General features: G+C 43.6%; 1 protein-coding gene across 1 annotated transcript; it reads right to left on the reverse strand.

Annotated features, from left to right (window-relative positions):
* Positions 1 to 652: 652 nt before the first annotated feature.
* Positions 653 to 18,674, reverse strand: LOC137421945 (splicing factor 3A subunit 2-like). The gene is made up of 9 exons (XM_078769902.1): positions 18,542 to 18,674; positions 16,024 to 16,174; positions 15,844 to 15,915; positions 13,292 to 13,338; positions 11,786 to 11,895; positions 8,717 to 8,766; positions 8,410 to 8,550; positions 6,366 to 6,434; positions 653 to 1,793 (listed from the first exon to the last, which is right to left on the reverse strand). Exons 2-9 carry the CDS (start codon positions 16,147 to 16,149, stop codon positions 1,770 to 1,772), a joined length of 639 nt encoding a protein of 212 aa, XP_078626028.1. The 5' UTR covers positions 16,150 to 16,174; positions 18,542 to 18,674; the 3' UTR covers positions 653 to 1,769.
* Positions 18,675 to 21,103: the final 2,429 nt, after the last annotated feature.

Genomic DNA, 21,103 nt, shown 5'->3' on the forward strand with positions numbered 1-21,103 from the left:
TGGCAGGGGACCATGAGGAGGACCAGTTGGTGGCCCAGGAGGAGGACCACGTAGTGGTCCAGGTGGAGGTCCACGTGGAGGTCCTGGAGGTGGCCCGGGAGGGGGCCCTGAGAAACCTGGAGGTCCATGGTGACTCATGGCACCTGGTGGTGGTGGAGGCCCTGTACGAGTCGGTGGAGCATGGCGAATAGGTGGGGTAATGTGGCCTGGAGGTCCAGGTTGTACAGAAGGTGGAGCTGGAGGGCCACTATGGGGTGGGAGACCAGGTGGAGCTTGTGGACCATTCGTTCCCGGAGGAGGGCCAGAATGTGGTATAATCATGGGTTGACTCATGCCTTCAGGGTTAGGCATAGTTGGAATTGGTGGAAGTCCACCTGGTGGTGGTGGTGGTGGAGGTAAACCACGTGGTGGTGGTGGAGGGATGCTAGTTGGGGGAGGTGGAGGGACTCCACCAAGTGGTGGAGGCACAGATGGTGGTGGTCCTGGAGGAAGGCCACTTGGCATGCCAGGGGGATGAGGAGGTGTGGGTCGAGACTTTATGATCGACAGAGGTGGTGGTGGTTGTGATGTTGCAAGTAACGGTACCACCTTCTCCAACTTGTAATGGAATTGCAAGAAAAACTGCAAGGACAAAAATAACCGTAAAGAACAGATAAGTGTCAAGGTGATAAAATGTAACATTTCCCTGAAATTACAGAACAGAATTTTACCTTAAAATTCAGTTTACAATTCCAACAAACCAAACTCTCAAATGGAACTTACATCTCTAGATTTTAATGCAAAATGTGCATTTTATCAAACCAAAGCACCAAACTAACATGCCAATTCGGAGACAATATCATGTGTTGGGATGTATGAGCTACGCTATCAGTATTCCTAGCTTTCGAAGATGTGTCTTTAACAATGCTCAGTGAAACAGGTGGCACGATGAGAACCAACTAGTATGCATAACATGGAGAAACTACAAAGAGCAATCAGACATTGCAAACCCTCACCAGGATGTATTTTCAGTGGTTTTTAAGGCTTTTGTGTTGAAACAAATATGGCAGCCGAACCACGTCACCGATGACGTAACCATTATTATTTTTCTGAACTAATTTATTCCTAGATTATGCTCAATAAATTTCATCTTGATCGGATGAGGTTTTGTACTTGTGGAATTATGATGTCATAATGGAGGCACTTATGACATCATCATTAACATATTTTATTCCCCATGGAGAGTTCTTTACAATGAGCCATGTCTCAATTTTTTTTCTATTCAGCGCTTTCGGAGGTGCAAAGAGGTGCAAAGTTTTTTGGTTTTTCCAAGATGGTGGCCGAACCACGTGACCGATGACATCATAATTATCATAAAAAAACTATACAGGTGGAGTTACACCGATGGTGAAAATTTCCTGTCAGTCGGACCAACGGTTGCAGAGAAAATCATATTTATTCTGTGTGGACAAACAAACAAACAAATGAAAAATCGGGCAGAGACTGAGGACTTGCCGGAATTTACTTTTTTTATAGGCCATTTAGGACAAATATGGCGGCCGAACCACGTGACCAATGACGTCATCATTAATATATTTTATTCCCCATGGAGAGTTCTTTACAATGAGCCATATCTCAATTTTTTCTGTTCAGCACTTTCGGAGATACAGAGGTGCAAAGTTTTTCGGTTTTTCCAAGATGGCGGCCGAACCACGTGACCGATGACGTCATCAATTGGGCACAGTCTATTCCAGGGCAAGACAAATACGTGTGCAATGTTTGGCGATTCTTCATGCAACGGTGTAGACGTCGTGCTGCAAACAGACAAACAGACAAATGAAAAATCGGTCAGAGACCGAGGACTTGCCGGAATTTACTTTTTATTGGCCATTTAGGACAAATATGGCGGCCGAACCACGTGACCGATGACGTCATCATTAACATATTTTATTCCCCATGGAGAGTTCTTTGCAATGAGCCATGTCTCAATTTTTTCTATTCAGCACTTTTGGAGATACAGAGGTGCTAAGTTTTTCGGTTTTTCCAAGATGGCGGCCGAAGCACGTGACCTATGACGTCATCATCAACATATTTTATTCCCCATGGAGAGTTATTTACAATGAGCCATGTCTCAATTTTTTCTATTCAGTACTTTCAGAGATATGGAGGTGCAAAGTTTTGCCGTTTTTCCAAGATCGCGGCCGAACCACGTGACCGATGACGTCATCATTAACATATTTTATTCCCCATGGAGAATTCTTTACAATGAGCCATGTCTCAATTTTTTTTCTGTTCATTACTTTTGGATATGGAGGTGCAAAGCTTTTCGGTTTTTCCAAGATGGCGGCCGAACCACGTGACCGATGACGTCATCAATTGGGCACAGTCTATTCCAGGGCAAGACAAATACGTGTGCAATGTTTGGCGATTCTACGTGCAACGGTGTAGACGTAGTGCTGCAAACAGACAAACCGACCGATCAACATACTTGCCGGAATCTTTTCCAGCAAGTAACAAACAGATGAAAAATCGGTCAGAGACCGAGGACTTGCCGGAATGTACTTTTTTATGACGTCATAATGGAGGCACCAATGACATCATAATTAACATATTTTATTCCCCATGGAGAGTTCTTTACAATGAGCAATGTCTCAATTTTTTATATTCAGCACTTTCGGAGATATAGAGATGCAAAGTTTTTCCAAGATGGAGGCCGAACCACGTAGCCGATGACGTCATCATTAATATATTTTATTCCCCATGGAGAGTTCTTTACAATGAGCCATGTCTCAATTTTTTCTGTTCAGCACTTGCGGAGATATGGAGGTGCAAAGTTTTTCGGTTTTTCCAAGATGGCGGCCGAATCACGTGACTGATGACATCATCATTAACATATTTTATTCCCCATGGAGAGTTCTTTACAATGAGCCATGTCTCAATTTTTTCTATTCAGAACTTTCGGAGATATAGAGGTGCAAAGTTTTTCGGTTTTTCCAAGATGGTGGCTGAAACACGTGACCGATGACGTCATCATTATTTTTTTTTCCACCACTTTATGCCGTCATGTCGCTCAAGAAATTGCATCTTGATTGGATGAAGTTTTGTACTTGTCAAATTATCGAATTATGAAGTCATAATGGAGGCCTTGGGCCGAGAGAGTTAAAAATTGGGCACAGTCTATTCCAGGGCAAGACAAATATGTGTGTAAAGTTTGGCGATTCTACGTGCAACGGTGTAGACGTAGTACTGCGAACAAACAGACAAACCGATCAACATACTTGCCGGAATCTATTCCGGCAAGTAACAAACAGACAAACAGACTCAAATGCAATTATACCCTCTCCTCTGGCGAGAGTAATAAAGTGCTGGACTTGGAATTTTCCGCAGCTCCAGTCAAAGCACTGCCGTCTTATCCACCTCGGGAACATATAACCACACACATGTAAACCCTTTATTGGAACCCTTTTTCAGTTAAAAAGAAACAAGCAAGGTTTTTACGTTCACAAAATCATACAGCGTTTGTCAATTCATTTTATTGGCATGGCACAAGGTTTTTGTTTTTCTTAGGCCTTGTCTGCAGTGAATAAAAAAGAAAGTTAACTTAACGGCATTATGTTTTCAAGTTGTCCGTCTGGCTGTCCGTCTGTCCGGCTGTCCATGACAGGTTTTCGTTACCGCGATAACTTGAGAACGGCTGAAGGGATCTTAGTCACACTTGGTGCAGGTATTATAATGAGGTAAAGATGAACTGATTAGATGTTGGGCATGCGAGGTCAAAGGCCATGTTAGGTAAAAAAAATCCTGTTACCACGATAACTTGTGAACCAGTGATGGCATTCTGACCAAATTTGGTACAATTATGTATAACTAGGGCATGCCCGTACTATATCTATATCTAAAATTATATCCCCCCCCCCTCTATTTACATGAAATGGTTTGGTCCAAAGCGAACGGCTTGCGAGTGGTGACAATCCCCCCCCTCTATTTACATGCAATGGTTCGGTCCAAAGCGAACGGCTTCCGGAGTTTGGTAAAGAAATCGCCATCGCGTACACAAACGCGCAGGAAAGCGAATGAATCGCAAATTCGTTTTTATTAGTTGTAAAACATAGTTTAACGCCAACATAGTTTGCAAACGTGAAATAAATGAATACGCTCTCAAATGTGCCATCCGAGGCAGAGTGTGCCCGCCACGTTCGGCACACGCGATCGTTCGCTGCTCTCTGATTGGTTGAATCGTTTTTTGGACATAGCTCGGTAAGTAATTGTCCGATTAATATGAAACCTTGAAAAGGCACATCCTCGGGTCCCCAGCAATATACCTGGCAAGTTAAAAGTATATCGGACCCGTGGTTGTCGAGAAACAGCGGTCACAGACAAACGTACAGACGTACAGACAGACAGACAGAGATTACTGGAATTATAGATAGATGATGTAAAGGTAAACTGATTAGATTTTGGGGTCAAGAGGTCAAAGGTCAAACTCTGTAATATGTCTATAACTTGAGAACAGCTGAAGAGATTTGAATTAAAACTTGGTACAAATATGTATAATGATGTAAGCATGAACAGATTACATTTTGGGGTCAAGAGGTCAAAGGTCAGAGGTCATGTCAGGTAAAAATGTGATAACTTGAGAACAGCTGAATGGATTAAAATCAAACTTGGTACAAGTATTATAATGATGTAATAATGTGGGCAGAGGCACATCGGTTGACGTCAAGCCGAAGTGTCGTTCTAGTTTGTTTACGAGGTAGGGGTAAGGACTCGTATAATTTAAGGCCTGAACACCGTTTGTTTCTTGTCGTTTATATGACATTTCAACACATACTAAGGACACATGCTTGAGATACTTTTGTGGTGTATGACTCGTGCGGGAGATGAGCCTTATCCAATTTAGACTATCTCTCACGTTAAGCAGCCAGGCGGGTGAGAGGGAAACGCTCCGGTCATCCCCTATATCGATGCCTCAGCACACCTTTCCCCTCCTCCTCTCGCAAACCATGGGGGAAGAGGAGGCACCACCAACCCTCTGACATCCCCCCCTCCTGCATGGCCCTCTTAAGTGCTGAAGAGCAATGAGCATGCCAAGGCCCGACACTGCTTGGCAGCCACGGTGCCGAATGGTTAAGGATCGATGTCATCAGATTGAACGAGACAGTCTCCATGCATGAGCGTGGCATGCAATTGCGATGCTGGCAATGCCTTGAGGGGTGGTGGATGAATTCCTAAAGGTTGGGGACTCTGCGATCGATCGATCGTTGTTTTTTTTTTTTGCTTTTTTTTTCTGTCTGTCTGTCTGTCTCTTTCTCTCTTTCTCTTTCTTTCTTTTTCTCTTTCTCTCTCTCTCTCTCTCTCTCTCTCTAAGTTATATTCACACTCCCAAGACGCTCCATCTAGGGAACTTTGCCACCTCCTCTAGCATGCCAAGAGAATCCACTGTGTTCACTCTGGGGACAAAGTGCCAATCCCAACTATCTCACCCAGTTATGTGTTTGGTTGTTGTGTGTGTTGTTGTGTGTTGTCCATAGTCTGGGTTAATTTCGTTTTTTAATATTGTGATTATTTATTGTGTCTTTGTCTGGGACTCTGTTAAGTGTCTAGATATTTTATTCAATGAGATATTTCTGCAGCATATGTGCGTCTCTTCATGCCATCTTTCCCTCGCCAACGATTCAGGTTAGTTAGCATTCTGGAAGGATTAAACTCGAGAATTAATTATAGTATTGATAACTGGCATTGTTTCGATCACGTTCAGAATACAGGAGCATGCTAAATACTGCTCAGGCGTGATACCCATTTAATTCCGTCTTTCATGGAGGGATCTCCACAGTGTTCCGTTTCCGCACCATTTGTGCTTGGTGGTAGAACAGTTGATGTGGTGGCCATAGATGGGACACTAATGGTGGTTAAAGCAGTCCAGTTCACTGCTTTATATTGGCCATCCGAGCGATTATTAAAGAGAACTAAAGTTGGACCAAGAATCACCTGGATAGCCAATATGAAGCAGTGGACTCGACTGAGCTACGTGGAATGTTTGAGGCTGGCGTTCAGACGAATGGCCTGCAGATCCTTCTGGAAGTACATGATGCTTGACCTGGCCTAAGCGATACAAACAATACTCAAAATTCAGGTGTCATGAGGTTTGTTAAAACTTTTTCAATGAAAACCAATGTTTGCCAATGTAAAGGAAGAAAAAAAAAAAAAAAAAAGACGCGACGGAAAACGACGGTGACTGCTAAAGCAACAACGACCGACTACTTACAACTCGTATGGAACCAAAGATAAAATTTGACTTTAAATGGCATCAAACTAAGTTGTAAGTTGTTGTCAGAAGCTGCATTATAAATGCTCCCTCCAGACCATCAAACGATCAATCACAGTACCTGTTTAGTTTCTTTATTCCAATGCGTCCAAAACTTCCCCTCACCCTTGTCGATCTCCCTGCTGGGCACCTGCACACCAAAAGTATTTACAGGTTGTTCTGGGTTTTACACTTTAGGGGTCGTGACTTTACACTTTAGGGGTCGTGCAGCAGGGTACACATAAAGTATATGAATATGGGTGTGAGGAGATGACAGATAAAACAGGACATGGTATTTAATCCTCCAACAACAGTATCATTGGTCAAGTGTTCAGACAGGCAAGCTTCGGAAAATGCAGTACTGACAGAAGCTGAGGTGTTAATCGGCATTTCCAAGAGTTACAATTGCTACATATTAACATACCAGACCGCTGCACCATTTTCAATGTGTACGCACCTAGTGAGAGCAGGGACCGAAAGGCCTTCTTCACCTCCATGGTAAACCACCTGAAATCAGTTGATCGCGACCAATGTGTGTGCATTGGTGGTGACTTTAATTGCACCTTTGACCCTTCGAAGGACAGAAACTCTGCAGAACCCCACCCCGAGTCCCATGCGGACCTATCCCGTTTCTTTAAGACGGCCGGTCTACTGGATGTTTGGCGATTGCATCACCCCAACATAGTCCAGTATACCTGGTGTCGATGTGCCAATGGCCGGGTGTCTTTGGCAAGACTCGACCGCTGGTACATTAATGTACCCTTTAGGAACGTCGCGGTCTCTTCAGGTTGTTTTCCGTCATTGTTTTCAGACCACCATATGGTAACCTTAGATCTTTCTTTTCCTTGACCCACATACAGAAATAGTTACTGGAAGTTTAACGTTAAACTTTTATAAGATAGTTTATTTACAGACTCCTTTCGTGATTTCTGGGCTGAAATGAGTACTAAAAAATCTTCTTTCTCCTCAATTAGTCTTTGGTGGGACAACCTAAAGGCCCAAATTCGAGTATTTGGCCAACAATTTAATTCAGAATGAATTAGAGGGGGTACAACACCACACCACTCTATATAAAGTTTCCTCCCCTTCTAAAGCAGTACGGTGCCCTGTCAAAATAGGTAATACATTAACATAGTTTATTTTGTCCTTCCAAAGTACCTCCGATCTACCGTCTTTGCTTACACCCTTAAAAATATTTGTCAACGAGAGGGTTCATAGAACACCTTACCCCGAGCAGTCTTGACAAAAAGGACATGGCAAATGTCCTTTTTGTTCACATGTCTGTGAACGGCAAATTTGATTGGTCGAGATGATGTAAAATGCCATAATATTTTGTCCAAGTACTGCTAAACGGAAGAGTTTTGAAAGAGCCAAAAAGGCAATTTGTGTTGTCCAGTGTTCAATTATACAGTGCTCTCAATAAGTATTGGAACAGTGAAGTCAAATGTGTTATTATTGCTATATACTCAAGGAATTTAGATTTGAGATCAAAATATGAACATGAGGCAAGAGTACAGAAGGTCAGCTTTTATTTCTTGGTATTTTTATGAATACATGTTTTACCTTTGTAGAGCAACTTTTATGTTCCGTACCCCCAATCGGGGTATTCATCTGTTGTGCTTATAGAATGTATGTATCGGATGTGACGTTTCAAAGCAAAATGATATTCTAATCGGGCACCGGAGATGCTGTACCTTAATTGTAATATCTCCTATTGCCCCCAATTGCCATACATCACTGGTTTAGAACAGCAGACTCACTATAAATCCTTTTAGAGGATGTTCAGGTTTTGGAGTGCTCAACGCTCATCATTAAATGCACCTTCTCGCCAGCTATGAACCTCCGCTCGGGTTCTATGTTGGATTAGGACCCCCAGCTAAGCAAGATGTTCGTCGCTGCCAGATTGGCCGCCCTGCATTCCAAATGAACGAAGAAAGGCCCTCAATCCAGTTTGGAGCGTCTTGGGGCCGTTTGGACGCTGAAATTGCTGTTACGTTGTAACGCTGAGGACACTTTAGTAATGCAACAGCAGTAAAGTTTCCACTCAAAGGTCATGTAACAGCGATCATACACAGAGAAACATTCTGTTATTACCAAACAACAATCTCTTCAACCTGCTTTCATACCTTGAATGCAATCGTCTCGTAGGGCTCTGCAGCGAAGAGCAAGTACTGCCAGCGGCGGTCAGGGGGCTCGACACGCTGCTCGTATGCAGACATGAATCGATGACGTGGCAGAACACCATCCACAATCTCAGGGTAATCAATCTTTGGGAAGGAAGCAGAGTGCAGGCCAGGTAAAGAGCAAGATTCATGAAAAATAATAATAATAATAATAATAATAATAACAATAAAGCGTTCGTGGAAAAGGTGTTCACAAAGAGCAAACTACAGTTTAAATATGAGATGCATTTCCATTGCTTTGAGCTCCAACCTGGAAGAGCAATGACTGTTGCCCGGTGTCACCATCTCGTTGCTTGGTCACTACACGAAGGAGAAAGAAGGGAGGTGGGATAGCAGCACAAAGTTGCATTGTCATGCTGAACGATAATCAAATTAAAGTTTCTATGCAAAGATACACTTTTTCTTTCATTTGTGGAAGGATGCAAAGAACAAACAGGCTCATGTGGTTTCAAGGACAGTCTATGGGAGTTGCTCAGGAAACCACCAGTAGAGGTGGATTTGATGTCCGAATTCATATCTGGAAATCGGAATCCGAGTAATGTGTTGCAGGCATCCACCATTGCAAAAAGCATCAATCACCGGTTTCCCCCAAAGTGCTGAAACAAATTGGAACTAGTACACTTTGAAGTTAGGCCACTACGCTTAGGTAAATCCAACTCCAGCGAAGTCGATGGCGCAGCATCGCAAATCCCCACACTTCCTACCGAAAAAGCATTGTTGAAACATAGCAAAAGGTTTCACCAGGAATAAACCAATATCAAAAACAAGAAAACAAGAAGACGTCATGCAGAGCACAATACTTGCAAAATCCACCCCTCATAAAAAGAAAAAGTTGCTATGGATACATCAAATTGTCCATTTCATTAAGATTAAAATTGACGATCTTAATCATAGCTCGGGTCAATCGGATTAAAATTGATGATTTTTCAGATGAAAATTGATATTAGGCATTTAACCTTGAATTGACCTTTTGATCACAAAACGTTGTTTTTCCAATTCAGTGATGTAGAATGCAATTGCCCTTTAATTTCCAGGTTAATCAGATGAAAATTGATGATTTTGGAAGTTTGACCTTCAGTTCACCTTTTGACCTCAAAAATAGTTGGCTTCCCAATTTAGTGACAATGTGCAAATGCTGAGCAATTTTCAAGTCAATCGGATGAAAAATGACAATTTTAGATATTTGACCTGAAGATGACCTTTGATCTCAAAATCAATAAACTTCTTCCTTATGACCAACTCTAACATCTGGTGAAGATCGGTTTAATATTGTGACCTGACATATTGCGTTTGGCAGGCAGACAAACAGACAGAAAGACAGAATAACGCACAAGACCACCCAATATGCAAGACCACCCAATATATTTGAAAAATCTTAGATTTTGTAAGTGATTAATTTTTTTTTAATCTCCTGTTTTGACACATGTGACCAAAGTCTCCACCCTCTGGGGCATGAACTGGGGGCAAAAGCCAAAAAAAACCATTACATATATCATGCATTTACCAATGCTGATTGCATATATACAATGTTCCATAAAAAAAACATTTTTGGTATTTGACCTTATGATTCCACCCCTTAGAGTGGAGCCATAAATTGTACTGCTTTTGCACATTATTGCCATGTGGTGATCATCTTAGAGCATAACTGCCAGGTTTGGTGAATTTCTGCCCAGCCGTTTAGGAGATAGTGTGACAGATGGACAGACAAAGCAGATTACAATAGCACCCCGTTTGTTTTCTTCCAAAAAGCTTGGGGATAATAACCTCACTGTGTGCGCAAAATCTGTGGAACAACAATGAGCAGTGACCTTTCATAGCGTAGTCCTTTCTCATAGGGTGAGAAAGAGAGAGCCAGCTCGAGAAAGAGAGCGCCAGTGCGAGAAAGACGGAAGAACGCGAGAAAGAGAGTGAGCACAATAAAGAGAAAGCGAGCACGAGAAAGACAGATGAAGGCTACAAAGAGAGCGAGGACAAAAAAAAGAGAGCGTGAGCATGAGGAAGACAGATGAAATCTACAAGGAGAGCGAGCACAAAAAAGAGAGAGTGAGAGCGAGGAAGACAGATGAAGGCGATAAAGAGAGCGAGCACATTAAAGAGAGAGCGAGCACGAGAAAGACAGATGAAGGCTACAAAGAGAGCGAGCACAAAAAAGAGAGAGTGAGAGCGAGGAAGACAGATGAAGGCGGTAAAGAGAGCGGGCACAAGAAAGACAGATGAAGGCTACAAAGAGAGCCAGCACGAGAAAGAGAGCCAGCGCGAGAAAGACAGATGAATGCGAGAAAGAGAGCGAGCACAATAAAGAGAAAACGAGCACGAGAAAGACAGATGAAGGCTACAAAGAGAGCGAGCACAAAAAAAAGAGAGCGTGAGGAAGACAGATGAAAGCTACAAAGAGAGCAAGCACAAAAAAGAGAGAGTGAGAGCGAGGAAGACAGATGAAGGCGATAAAGAGAGCGAGCACATTAAAGAGAGAGCGAGCACGAGAAAGACAGATGAAGGCTACAAAGAGAGCGAGCACAAAAAAAGAGCGTGAGCGTGAGGAAGACAAATGAAAACTACAAAGACAGCGAGCACAAAAAAGAGAGAGCGAGCAAAAGAAAGACAGATGAAGACTACAAAGAGAGCCAGCACGAGAAAGAGAGAGTGAGCGCAAGGAAGACATGAAAGCAAGAAAGAGAGCGAGCACAATAAAGAGAGCGAGCGTGTGAAAGACAGATGAAGGCGAGAAAGAGTGAGCACAAGAAAGAGAGAGCGAGCGTGAGAAAGATAGATGAAGGTGGGAAAGAGTGAGCACAATAGAGAGAGAGAGCACGACAAAGACAGAAGAAAGCGAGAAAGGGAGCGAACACAATAAAGAGAGAGCAAGCGTGAGAAAGAGAGCAAGCACAATAAAGAGAGAGAGGGAGAAAGAGAGAGCACAAAATGTCTTCATATTTTTACCTGTTTTGGACAAAAACAATAGAAGGCATTACATTTACACACACACTCGTAAAATTTAGAGCATACTTTGTTAAAAACAAATGTCAGTTGGTAATAGAGGAGCCCTTGCGAAGGTAGGCCTGTTTGGTGTTCTAATATAAGCATTTGGCGAATGATGCAATGGCCCCAGGTTCAAAGCCCTTGTACAATGTAGACTTGTCCACTGCCTACTATACTTATAAATTCATGTACAAGTACATTAACCCCTCCTACTGCTCTTTTCCTGCCAAACTTTTCACACTGTACCCTGGGGGTGAACTAAAAATGTTTTGCAACATTGGCAATCACAAGTAAATCTTTATAAAATAAAAGTATGGGGAGAAGAAAATCCACAGCTCACCTTTGTAGCCTGGACGGCCTATCTTTACAAATTTCTTGATGTCTACCTTCACCTTCTCAGGTGCAGGCTGTGTTGGAGCTTCTTTGGCTTCCTTTGCAGCTCTCCGGGCTCTGCAAGAAGTGCATATGGCACACCGATGGCACTGGATGTTCTATATGGGACAATTCTCCTATTGCAGGGTACTAAATAAAAGGTGGTTTGCATACACTAACAAATCATGACACAATCTATAGGTGCTGCTCGTATGTTCTCATAACGAATATCCCACTGATAATTTTTTTTTAAGTAAAGGTTGCTTCAAATCCAAACCTACAGGAAAATTGAAATTTTTTCAATTAAACGAAGGTTTGAACCCGGACGGTGTATAGGTAACAGACCACTGCCTCAGTCACTCGGAAAAAATTTTTATTTCCCTTTAAGATATACAACCCCCCCTCCCCCTCCACCCCTCACTCCCCAAATTTTGAGCTCTTTCAACAAGCCAAGAATAAAAGGCTTCTTTTGGAATATCGCTGTATTTTTTTACCACTTCTGCTCATCTTAATATAAAGTGCAACCAGACAGCTAAGTTTACCCAAAACAAACTTCCTCAACAAACGGCCTACGAAAGTGACAGCAGCAACAACAGAGCCGAAATCAAAAACAGCTGCAAGTCATGATGGTGATCGTGAATACGCTGAAGATGGAACCATCATCACAGTCTGTCTTCATCATGTTTTCTGCCATCTGATCGGTTCAACCTTCTGCAAAGGATTGTGTAAATCCTATTTCCTTCAGATGCCAAAATTTAAAATCAATATTATGGGAAAAAAAACACTTCATTACTTATCAGAATTTGAATTTTAAACTCGGTCCAGATTTGCTCGCATTATCTATATGGGAAAGAAAAGCTACAGTTATATCACGTACATGATGATGCAAATTTCCACTCACCACAGCTAAATGTCCCAAAATGGCTCCAAATGCACTTTCTAGCATTTAGGGCCTTTCACAGCTTCTGGGGGTGGGGGGAGGGCCCACACATTCTGGCCCCCAGAAGTTTTTATTACCTCTGCCACAGAAAGTTGTGAAGACGGATTTGGAAGAAATTTGGTGGACAGGTTGGGTGTGTGACAAGGACGAAATGATTAGATTTTGGTGAAAATCAAAATCCGCATCCTAGAATTTTTAAAGTGATTCTTCACCATTGAGAGAAGGGGACAAAAACTATATAAAGCATGATGTTTCAAAAAGTTGTGGACGAGTTATGACAAAACATGGTGGATGAGTTGGGAAGGTGACAAGAACAAGCCGATTCGATTTTCGTTCAGGTCCGAATCCAGATCCGGCCCATCAGCGGGATACAAAACCAGCTGTGAAGCCTGGCGGAGGAATGCGCTCTACCGAGTGCAGTTCTAGTTTTATCTTTCAACAGACAGATAAACCTACTTTCCCAAGTGTATAAACTGTGCTATGGTTTGCAAATTGAATCATCAATTTGGAGCATGAGGTTATGATTGTACTCACAGGTTGGCTTGATGTTTCTTGCCTTGAGTGTGTGCCAGGTAGCTTCCCTACACATGCAAAAAAAAAAAAAATGCATTGGTCAACCATCACACCAAGTCAAAGAGCATTTCACAACACGCGCTTTTCTCAGGTTTACCAAATTATTAACATGCCAAGCTAGTTGCAACAGCATAACTTCAGTGAAGAAAGATAAGAGGAGAAAGTACCGCACTTGAACTTCGGACTTGTACTGTATTTAATGTGCCGTTCCATGACCCATATTAAAAATTCACAAAATGTAACCTTTCATGTCTGGAAGATCTTGAGCGACTGTGTTGACGTACAAAACCATTCAACCCACCAGGAAAGGTCTTCCCTTTGGAGGTCTCACTTGTGATGTCAGAATACTCTCCATGCAGTAATTGTACATTGCACCGATACAAATGCTATACACAGGGTTCGTACACGGCCTATCTAAAATTCCAGGCTACTCCTGCATTTTCCAAGACAGTTTAACCACACTTCAACTCATTTATTCCTCGCTTCTCCAGTCCATGGAACCACCTTCCAGAAGCAGTTCTGTCTTACTCTTCTATCCAGGACTTCAAGAAAACAGTGCACCGCCATTTCTTCTCAACCCCAATTATGACCATTAACCTTTCCTAAATCAACCATCTTACTTGCTAGTTCCAGTTTCCTTCCCCCTTCTCTCTCCTCTTTTCCTGTTCGTTCATGTCATTCATGTTTGTCACACTGCCAGTTCTATCTTTCTCTTCCATGAGCCTCGCTCCTTGGTACCAAAAATAACGTATCCCTCCGCTGTGTGCCTTTACCATGGTGTTTGTGTTTCCACTATGTTCTATGTTCTTCTTCTTCTGGTATGTTCTGGTGCATTCTGTGTTATAACTCTTCCACGATCCTAACCAATTCATCCACCTAATTTTGTCATAACTCATCCACAACGTTTTGAAATATCTTGCTGTATATCGTTTTTGACTCGATCTCTCAATGATGACGAATCACGTTGAAAAAAACATAACCTCCATCCACCGGCGGAGGTAATTATCGAAGCCGGATTCAATGGTGAAGCCAAAAACGACACATAGCACGAGATCTCATAAAGTTCTGGACGGATTCAGACGACACATGGTGGACGAGTTGGTTAGGTGAGAAGAATAAGCCGATTAGATTTTGGTTTAGGTCCGGAAGCAGACCCGGCCTATCAGTGGAACACGAAAGGTAACCAGTTCAGCCTGGCGGAGGTATGCGCTATACTGAATGCCATTCTAATTATCCTCTAGCATTACCTTCCCTTATTCTGGTGCATTATTATGCCTGGTGTTGGCTTAGCGGTTAGGGTGCTGGCTTGGGATCCTAGGATCCTGGGTTCGAATCCCGGTCGATCGCTGAATTAACGCCAGGGGGGTTGACTCAGCCTGTCATCCTTCCGAGGTCGGCAAATTGAGTACCAGCTTACTGGGATGAATGATCACGGTGTGTACCCTGGTTTAGAATAGGTACACCGTATCCCTGCGCATCGTAAGAGGCGACTAAGGGTTGGCGCCAGGAAGGGCATCCGGCCATAAAAACATTGCCTCAAACAGGGAACCATGATTGTCATGGGGCCCGCAAGGCTAACCCCCGCTCTAGCGGGGAAAATGGCCTTAAAAACGATCATTCATTCATTCATTCATTCATTACCTTCCCTTATTCTCTGAGAGGACTTAAATAAAAACAATTTTTTGGGGGGTGCTCAGGAGTATTTTATTCCAACAACTAAAAAAAGTTTTCTTGTCTCGTCTCTCCCCATCTTGTCTCCCGCTCCCTTTATTATATGCTTTGTGTGTCCGTTTGAATTTTTGTGATTAATGTTAGCTCTTACACGAGCCTCAATCTTGTATACAAAAAAAAGAAAAAAAAAGTTTTCAAATGAAGGCGATTATGAATTTTAGAGACAATGATTTCCCGTTTAAAAAAAATGCCTTTTCATTTTTCAAAAAAAGCTAAATTCCGTTTCATGTTGTCACCGAACCTCTTCCCCAGACTTTCCAAAGGGGGGTGGGATCCAGCCTACCATACCCAGATGAGTGTCTCCACCCCTCTTCATATACAGTGCCCCTAAATGGTGTATTTCACTATTAGTCACGTGTCACAATCAATTTAACGGTTCAAGTCGCCTGATTCCGTGAATTCCCTCTGTTTTTCCACGATCATGCAAAACCATTTTCTCAGATTTAAACAAAGAAAAAGTCACGACTGCTCATTTCCCATGGCTTTCCCAGGCTCTTTTAAGCAAAACGGGAAAAATGCATGCTTTCATAGCCTTGGATTTGAGGTAACGAAATTCCATGCTATTCAAGGACTTCCAGGCCCCATAGGAACCCTCTAATAATCCAGTGCGTCCGCTCATACACAGAACCTGGCTTCTGGTTTGCATCATTTCTGGGAGGTTCTGTTGCCAATTCACACTACTATAGACTACATCCAGCAACTAAACTAGAAATAGACGTCCACAACCATCCTTGACCATGTTGTGGAATGCAATCATTTTTTCACCGAGATAAACATCTCACCTCATTGTTGTGAAGAGTCAGGCAGAGCTTGCATTCATAAGACCCCAAATGGTTTTTCATAAAATATGGATCCTGAGACGGTAAAAGAAAGTGGAATCAGTATATTTGAGTCTAACTTATCTAACAAGAGCTTATTAAGAATGAATGATCAATACAGGTGTTCTGGGGCAATCTCAGCACCTTGTTAATGTCAATAGTCTCAAGAGCGAGTTGCCGCAGTCTTTCTCGGCGGTCCCGGTTGGACTCGGAGAAAGAGGCAACGCCTCCCCCTCCGGTCTTTCCACCTGGCCTGTGTTGGAAATCCATCGTGGTCACCCCACTTCAGTATGCCCTGCAATGACAGGTGAAACGACATGACACAACATTGTTACAGTGGAAATCATTACAAGAAAGCATCACATAGCCAGGAAGAGGGCAACACCGATAAACGAGAGGTAATGACGCTTATCATCAACATCATGCAAACTCAATTTAAACCTCGTCTACTCTTCCAGTCATTCCACACATACACCATAAACTCATTCCAAATAACGGCACTTAGTAGAGCCGATACCTCCGCCAGGTTTAACAGTTTTCATTTTGTATCCCACTGATAGAGCGGAACTACATCAGGACCATTGGTCCTTGTCACACACCAAAATCTAATCGGCTTCTTCTTCTCAGCTACCAAACTCATCCAGCAAGTTTCATCATAACTCTTCCACAACTTCAAGAGACATCATGCCGGTTTTAGTCCTTTCTCTCAATGGTGAAGAATCACTTAAAATTTCTTGGATCTGGATCCGGATCTTCATCAAAATCTAGTCAATTCATCCTTGTCTCACACCTAACTGGAAGTTTCGTCCGAATCTGTCAATAACTTTTCGAGATATGCTGCTCAAAGACAAAACAAAGAGAAAGACAGACGGGTGAAAACATAACCTCAATCGACCTTTGGTGGCGAGGTAATAATAAACTTTCTCTTTTTGTATACATTGTCGAGGCTCGTATGACATCTAGCACAACACAGAACATATAACAGAGGGAGCAGGGGAGAAGAGGGGGTGAGAGAGGGAAGTACAACAACAGTGGGGAACAGGGACATCAGGAGATTTGTGGAAGAGAGAGGGGTGGGGTTCACGGGATAAATAATATGGACACTACAAGGGCTTTCAGGAAAGAAAACAGGGAATTTAAAGGAGTTGGATTTGGGGTGTTTTAACAGGGGTAGCCGTTTTGTTGCTTGCTGAAACAGATGATTTAAAGACCTGGAGGGAAGAGTGAGATTGAAGAGAGTGTGGGAATTTGTTCCAGAGGCGGGAAAAAAAGAGGATTGTAAGAGTGAAGGTGAGCAGAGAGTCTTGAAGTTTCACCAGAAGAGGGTTGCTGGCAGATCTTGAGGACTCAGCAGGAATATTTGGGGGACAGAGAATAAACAGAGCTGGGGGAGCTAGACCAGAGAGGAATTGGTAGAAGACAGAAAGATCACCAACCTGCCTCCGGTAGAGCGAGTGAAAGGCCCTCAGAATCAGCTTCATCACGGGAGATTCCAATCGCTGCCTTGAAGGGCCCAGAACACTGCGTTGAATAACTCCAGCTTGGATAGGAAGAGGAGATGAGAGAATTCCATTCAAGGCCACAAGATGACAATGACAGGAGAGGAAGTCTGCAAGCCATGCATGGAGATTTCCATGGATACCATAGGAGAGTTTGGTGAGCAGAGCGGCGTGCCAGAACGTATCGAAGGCACGTGATACGTCAAGGGAGACGGCTCTGATTTCCTGTTTGGCATTGAGGACCTCCATCCATTGTTGAGACAGTCGAAGCAGCATGTCCAGAGTAGAATGACCTGGTCTGAATCCAAATTGATGATCAGAGATCAAGCCATTGGAGAAGAGGAAGGATTTAATATCAGAAGCGATGATTGATTCCATGACCTTGCTGATTATTGGGAGCAAGCTGATTGGTCTGTCGTTGCAAGGAACTGTTTTTGCACATTTTTTGTGTAAAGCTGTAATGTTTGCTGATTTCCAAGCAGATGGCAGATGATCTTGAGCAAAAGAGAGGGTGAGATAGAGCGACAGAGCAGGATTTTTGGACACATGTGCTGATGCTGTCTGGTCCAGTTGCAGAATCAGAGTCGAGGTTTGACAGAAACTTCTCCACCTTGTCAGGAGAGAAGGACACAGAGTCCAGGAGCAGCTCGGTACGACTGGGTGCGGTGGGAACAGAGAGAGACGGGTTTGGGAAAGAAGATTTAGAGGCAAACACAGAGTTGAGGCATTCAGCTTTTCATGTGCGGGGTCAGCTGTGCAGCCATTTGAGGTGGGATGGAGGGGATGGAGGGGATGGAGGGGGAACAAACACCAGAAACAGATTTGACCAGATGCCACCAGGATTTGGAGGAGGGAGACAGGTTTGAGAGTTCATTCTCGAGTGTGGAGAGATCGTGCTTCCTGGATCACCTGAGGTTGAGCACAATATGAATATGTAACCTTCACCATCGTTAAACACACTTATGGTGGATTATACAATGAAAAGCAGTCGATGGAAAGTTTTATTACATGAAGTAAAATCAAACGTGGCTTCATCAGTTCATGTGGCCAATACATACATATGTCATATGATAAATAGGCCGAACACGCATATCGATTCATTCATCCACGGCTAGAGTTTCAACACGAATATTTTTCATTTCATAAAGCAACAAAGAGCCCACCGTATGATAAAGCACGTTATATTGTGCTTTCTGGATGATGTACAATCAAAATAAACTATTTCCAGGTCGTCTGCAGCCGCCACGAAGCAAAGCACTCCGCTAGCGCCACAGCGCAACAACGACGCATCGCATTGGTCGGTTGGTTTGTGTTGTTATTGTTGTTAAACGTTCATATTTTATTTCTAATACGAAAACGCAAGAATTATGATAGCATCCACATTGCACGACATATTAATGAAATCGATCATATTTTAATTACACTATGTTCTCAATAAGAGTTTTCTGCCACCTCTTCAAGACTTCAACTCTTCGATCTATTGGGGGTTTCAGCTATCCCATAATGCCGTGCGCGCTGCCATGTTGTGTGTATTCACTTTCCTGGCAACGATGGCATCAGTACCTCTACAATCTAGCACGTTTATCTCGTTATTCTGACTTACTGCAATGGAAGGTTACGCTAAATATTTGGTCTTGTTTACCTTTTCTTGCTTGTTTAGCTTGCCAACCAATATGGCGCCCGAGCAATGCATTATGGGTACTGAAAACCCTCCGCACTCTACAGTGTTGTTTTACAAGAGATTGATTCACAATAAGCTCGTTTTCTGAGTTAGTTTTCTTATTGATGTCTGATCTGTATCTGTAGCGTTTCAATGTCTGTCATTAGAGCAAGTCATGTGGTGAGGTGTTTAGTAAAGGTGAGCAAGCCGCAGGTTGACTTTCCCAGCGACTTCAGGATGGCAAGCAGGTGACGTTATAATTTGAGATTGAGCTAATGGAATTAGAGGATGGTGCTGATATTAAAGCTGTGCAATCGTTGAACAAACCCGAGAGACTTTCTTATCCCTCACCCACCTTCTATACCGGATCGAGGCTCATGGAAGACTGAGATGACAGAGGGTAAAATAAAAAAGGCAATACTTTTTTTCTGTGGCTGACTTGGCAGAGTTCGAACGCAAGAATCAATGATATCCCAGAGATGTACAGCACATCCTCGCACCTTGCGCAGAACAGCCTCACACCTTGCTCAGCACATCCTCGCACCTTGCTCAGAACAGCCTCACACCTTGCTCAGCACATCCTCGCACCTTGCTCAGAACAGCCTCACACCTTGCTCAGCACATCCTCGCACCATGCTCAGAACAGCCTCACACCTTGCTCAGCACATCCTCGCACCTTGCTCAGAACAGCCTCACACCTTGCTCAGCACATCCTCGCACCTTGCGCAGAACAGCCTCACACCTTGCTCAGCACACCCTCGCACCTTGCTCAGAACAGCCTCACACCTTGCTCAGCACATCCTCACACCTTGCTCAGAACAGCCTCACACCTTGCTTAGAACGGCCTCACACCTTGCTCAGCACAACTTCACACCTTGCTCAGAACAGCCTCACACCTTGCTTAGAACGGCCTCACACCTTGCTCAGCACATCCTTGTACCTTGCTCAGAACAGCCTCACACCGTGCTCAGCACATCCTTGTACCTTGCTCAGAATAGCCTCACACCGTGCTCAGCACATCCTTGTACCTTGCTCAGAACAGCCTCACACCTTGCTCAGCACATCCTCGCACCTTGCTCAGCACATCCTCACACCTTGCTCAGCACTCCCTCACACCTTGCTCAGAACATCCTCACACACACTTTGCTCAGCACAGCCCCACACCTTGCTCAACACAGCCTCGCACCTTGTTCAGCACAGCATCACACCTTGCTCAACACAGCCTCGCACCTTGTTCAGCACAGCATCACACCTTGCTCAGCTTGACGATGTGGAAACCAAGGCCTTCAAGATCATTGGAATCTCCCACGATGAAGCTGAATCCATGGGCCAATCACTTTCCCATCACAGACAGGTCATTGGTCTCTCAGTATAATACCACCTCCTATATGGTCTTGCACTCTCTGCTCTTTCCGTGCTTTGTCCCCTACCCCTTCACCTTCCCCTCTCCCCAGCCCCTGCCCCTCCCCCTCCCACCCCCCTCAGGTTTCTGCAACCTGCACAAGGTCCACCATCAACCACCTTCTGCTAAACTCCCAAAATCCAGAATCATTGCTCACCTCCACTCATTCATTCCTCTTCTTTTCCCACCTGTAGAATAAACTTCCACATTCTCTTCAATCTCATTCCTCCCTCCAGGTCTTCAAGACAGATATTCACCACCATCTCAGATCAAACACCATCCAAAACCATGATCTTTTCTACCCGCAGTTAAACCACCTCCTCCACAAATTTCCAGTTTTTCCTACCTGAGAGTTCTGTGTGAATACTGTCCACCCCATCCTCCCCACATCCTTTATTTGGATCCCTACCCTGCATCACGGAGACACCTTAAGAGGTCATTGACATTTATCCTGTTAGGTTGAGGGAGTGTTTCCAGTACTCTGCGAAGTTTCAAACTGATTGCTATATGGGTCGTGCGAATGTATTGGTTCTGACCGAGGGTCGTTATCCTGAGGCTGGTACGTACCCTGCTTGGCAAATCTCTTGTTGATCAGTGGCGTACCCTGCTTGGCAAATCTCTTGTTGATCAGTGGCCTGATAACATCTTCTGAGGTCCTAATCA

The sequence above is a fragment of the Myxine glutinosa genome, chromosome 1 (genome assembly GCF_964187855.1).
Source record: "Myxine glutinosa chromosome 1, kmMyxGlut1.1, whole genome shotgun sequence".
In the NCBI taxonomy this organism is placed as follows: domain Eukaryota; kingdom Metazoa; phylum Chordata; class Myxini; order Myxiniformes; family Myxinidae; genus Myxine; species Myxine glutinosa.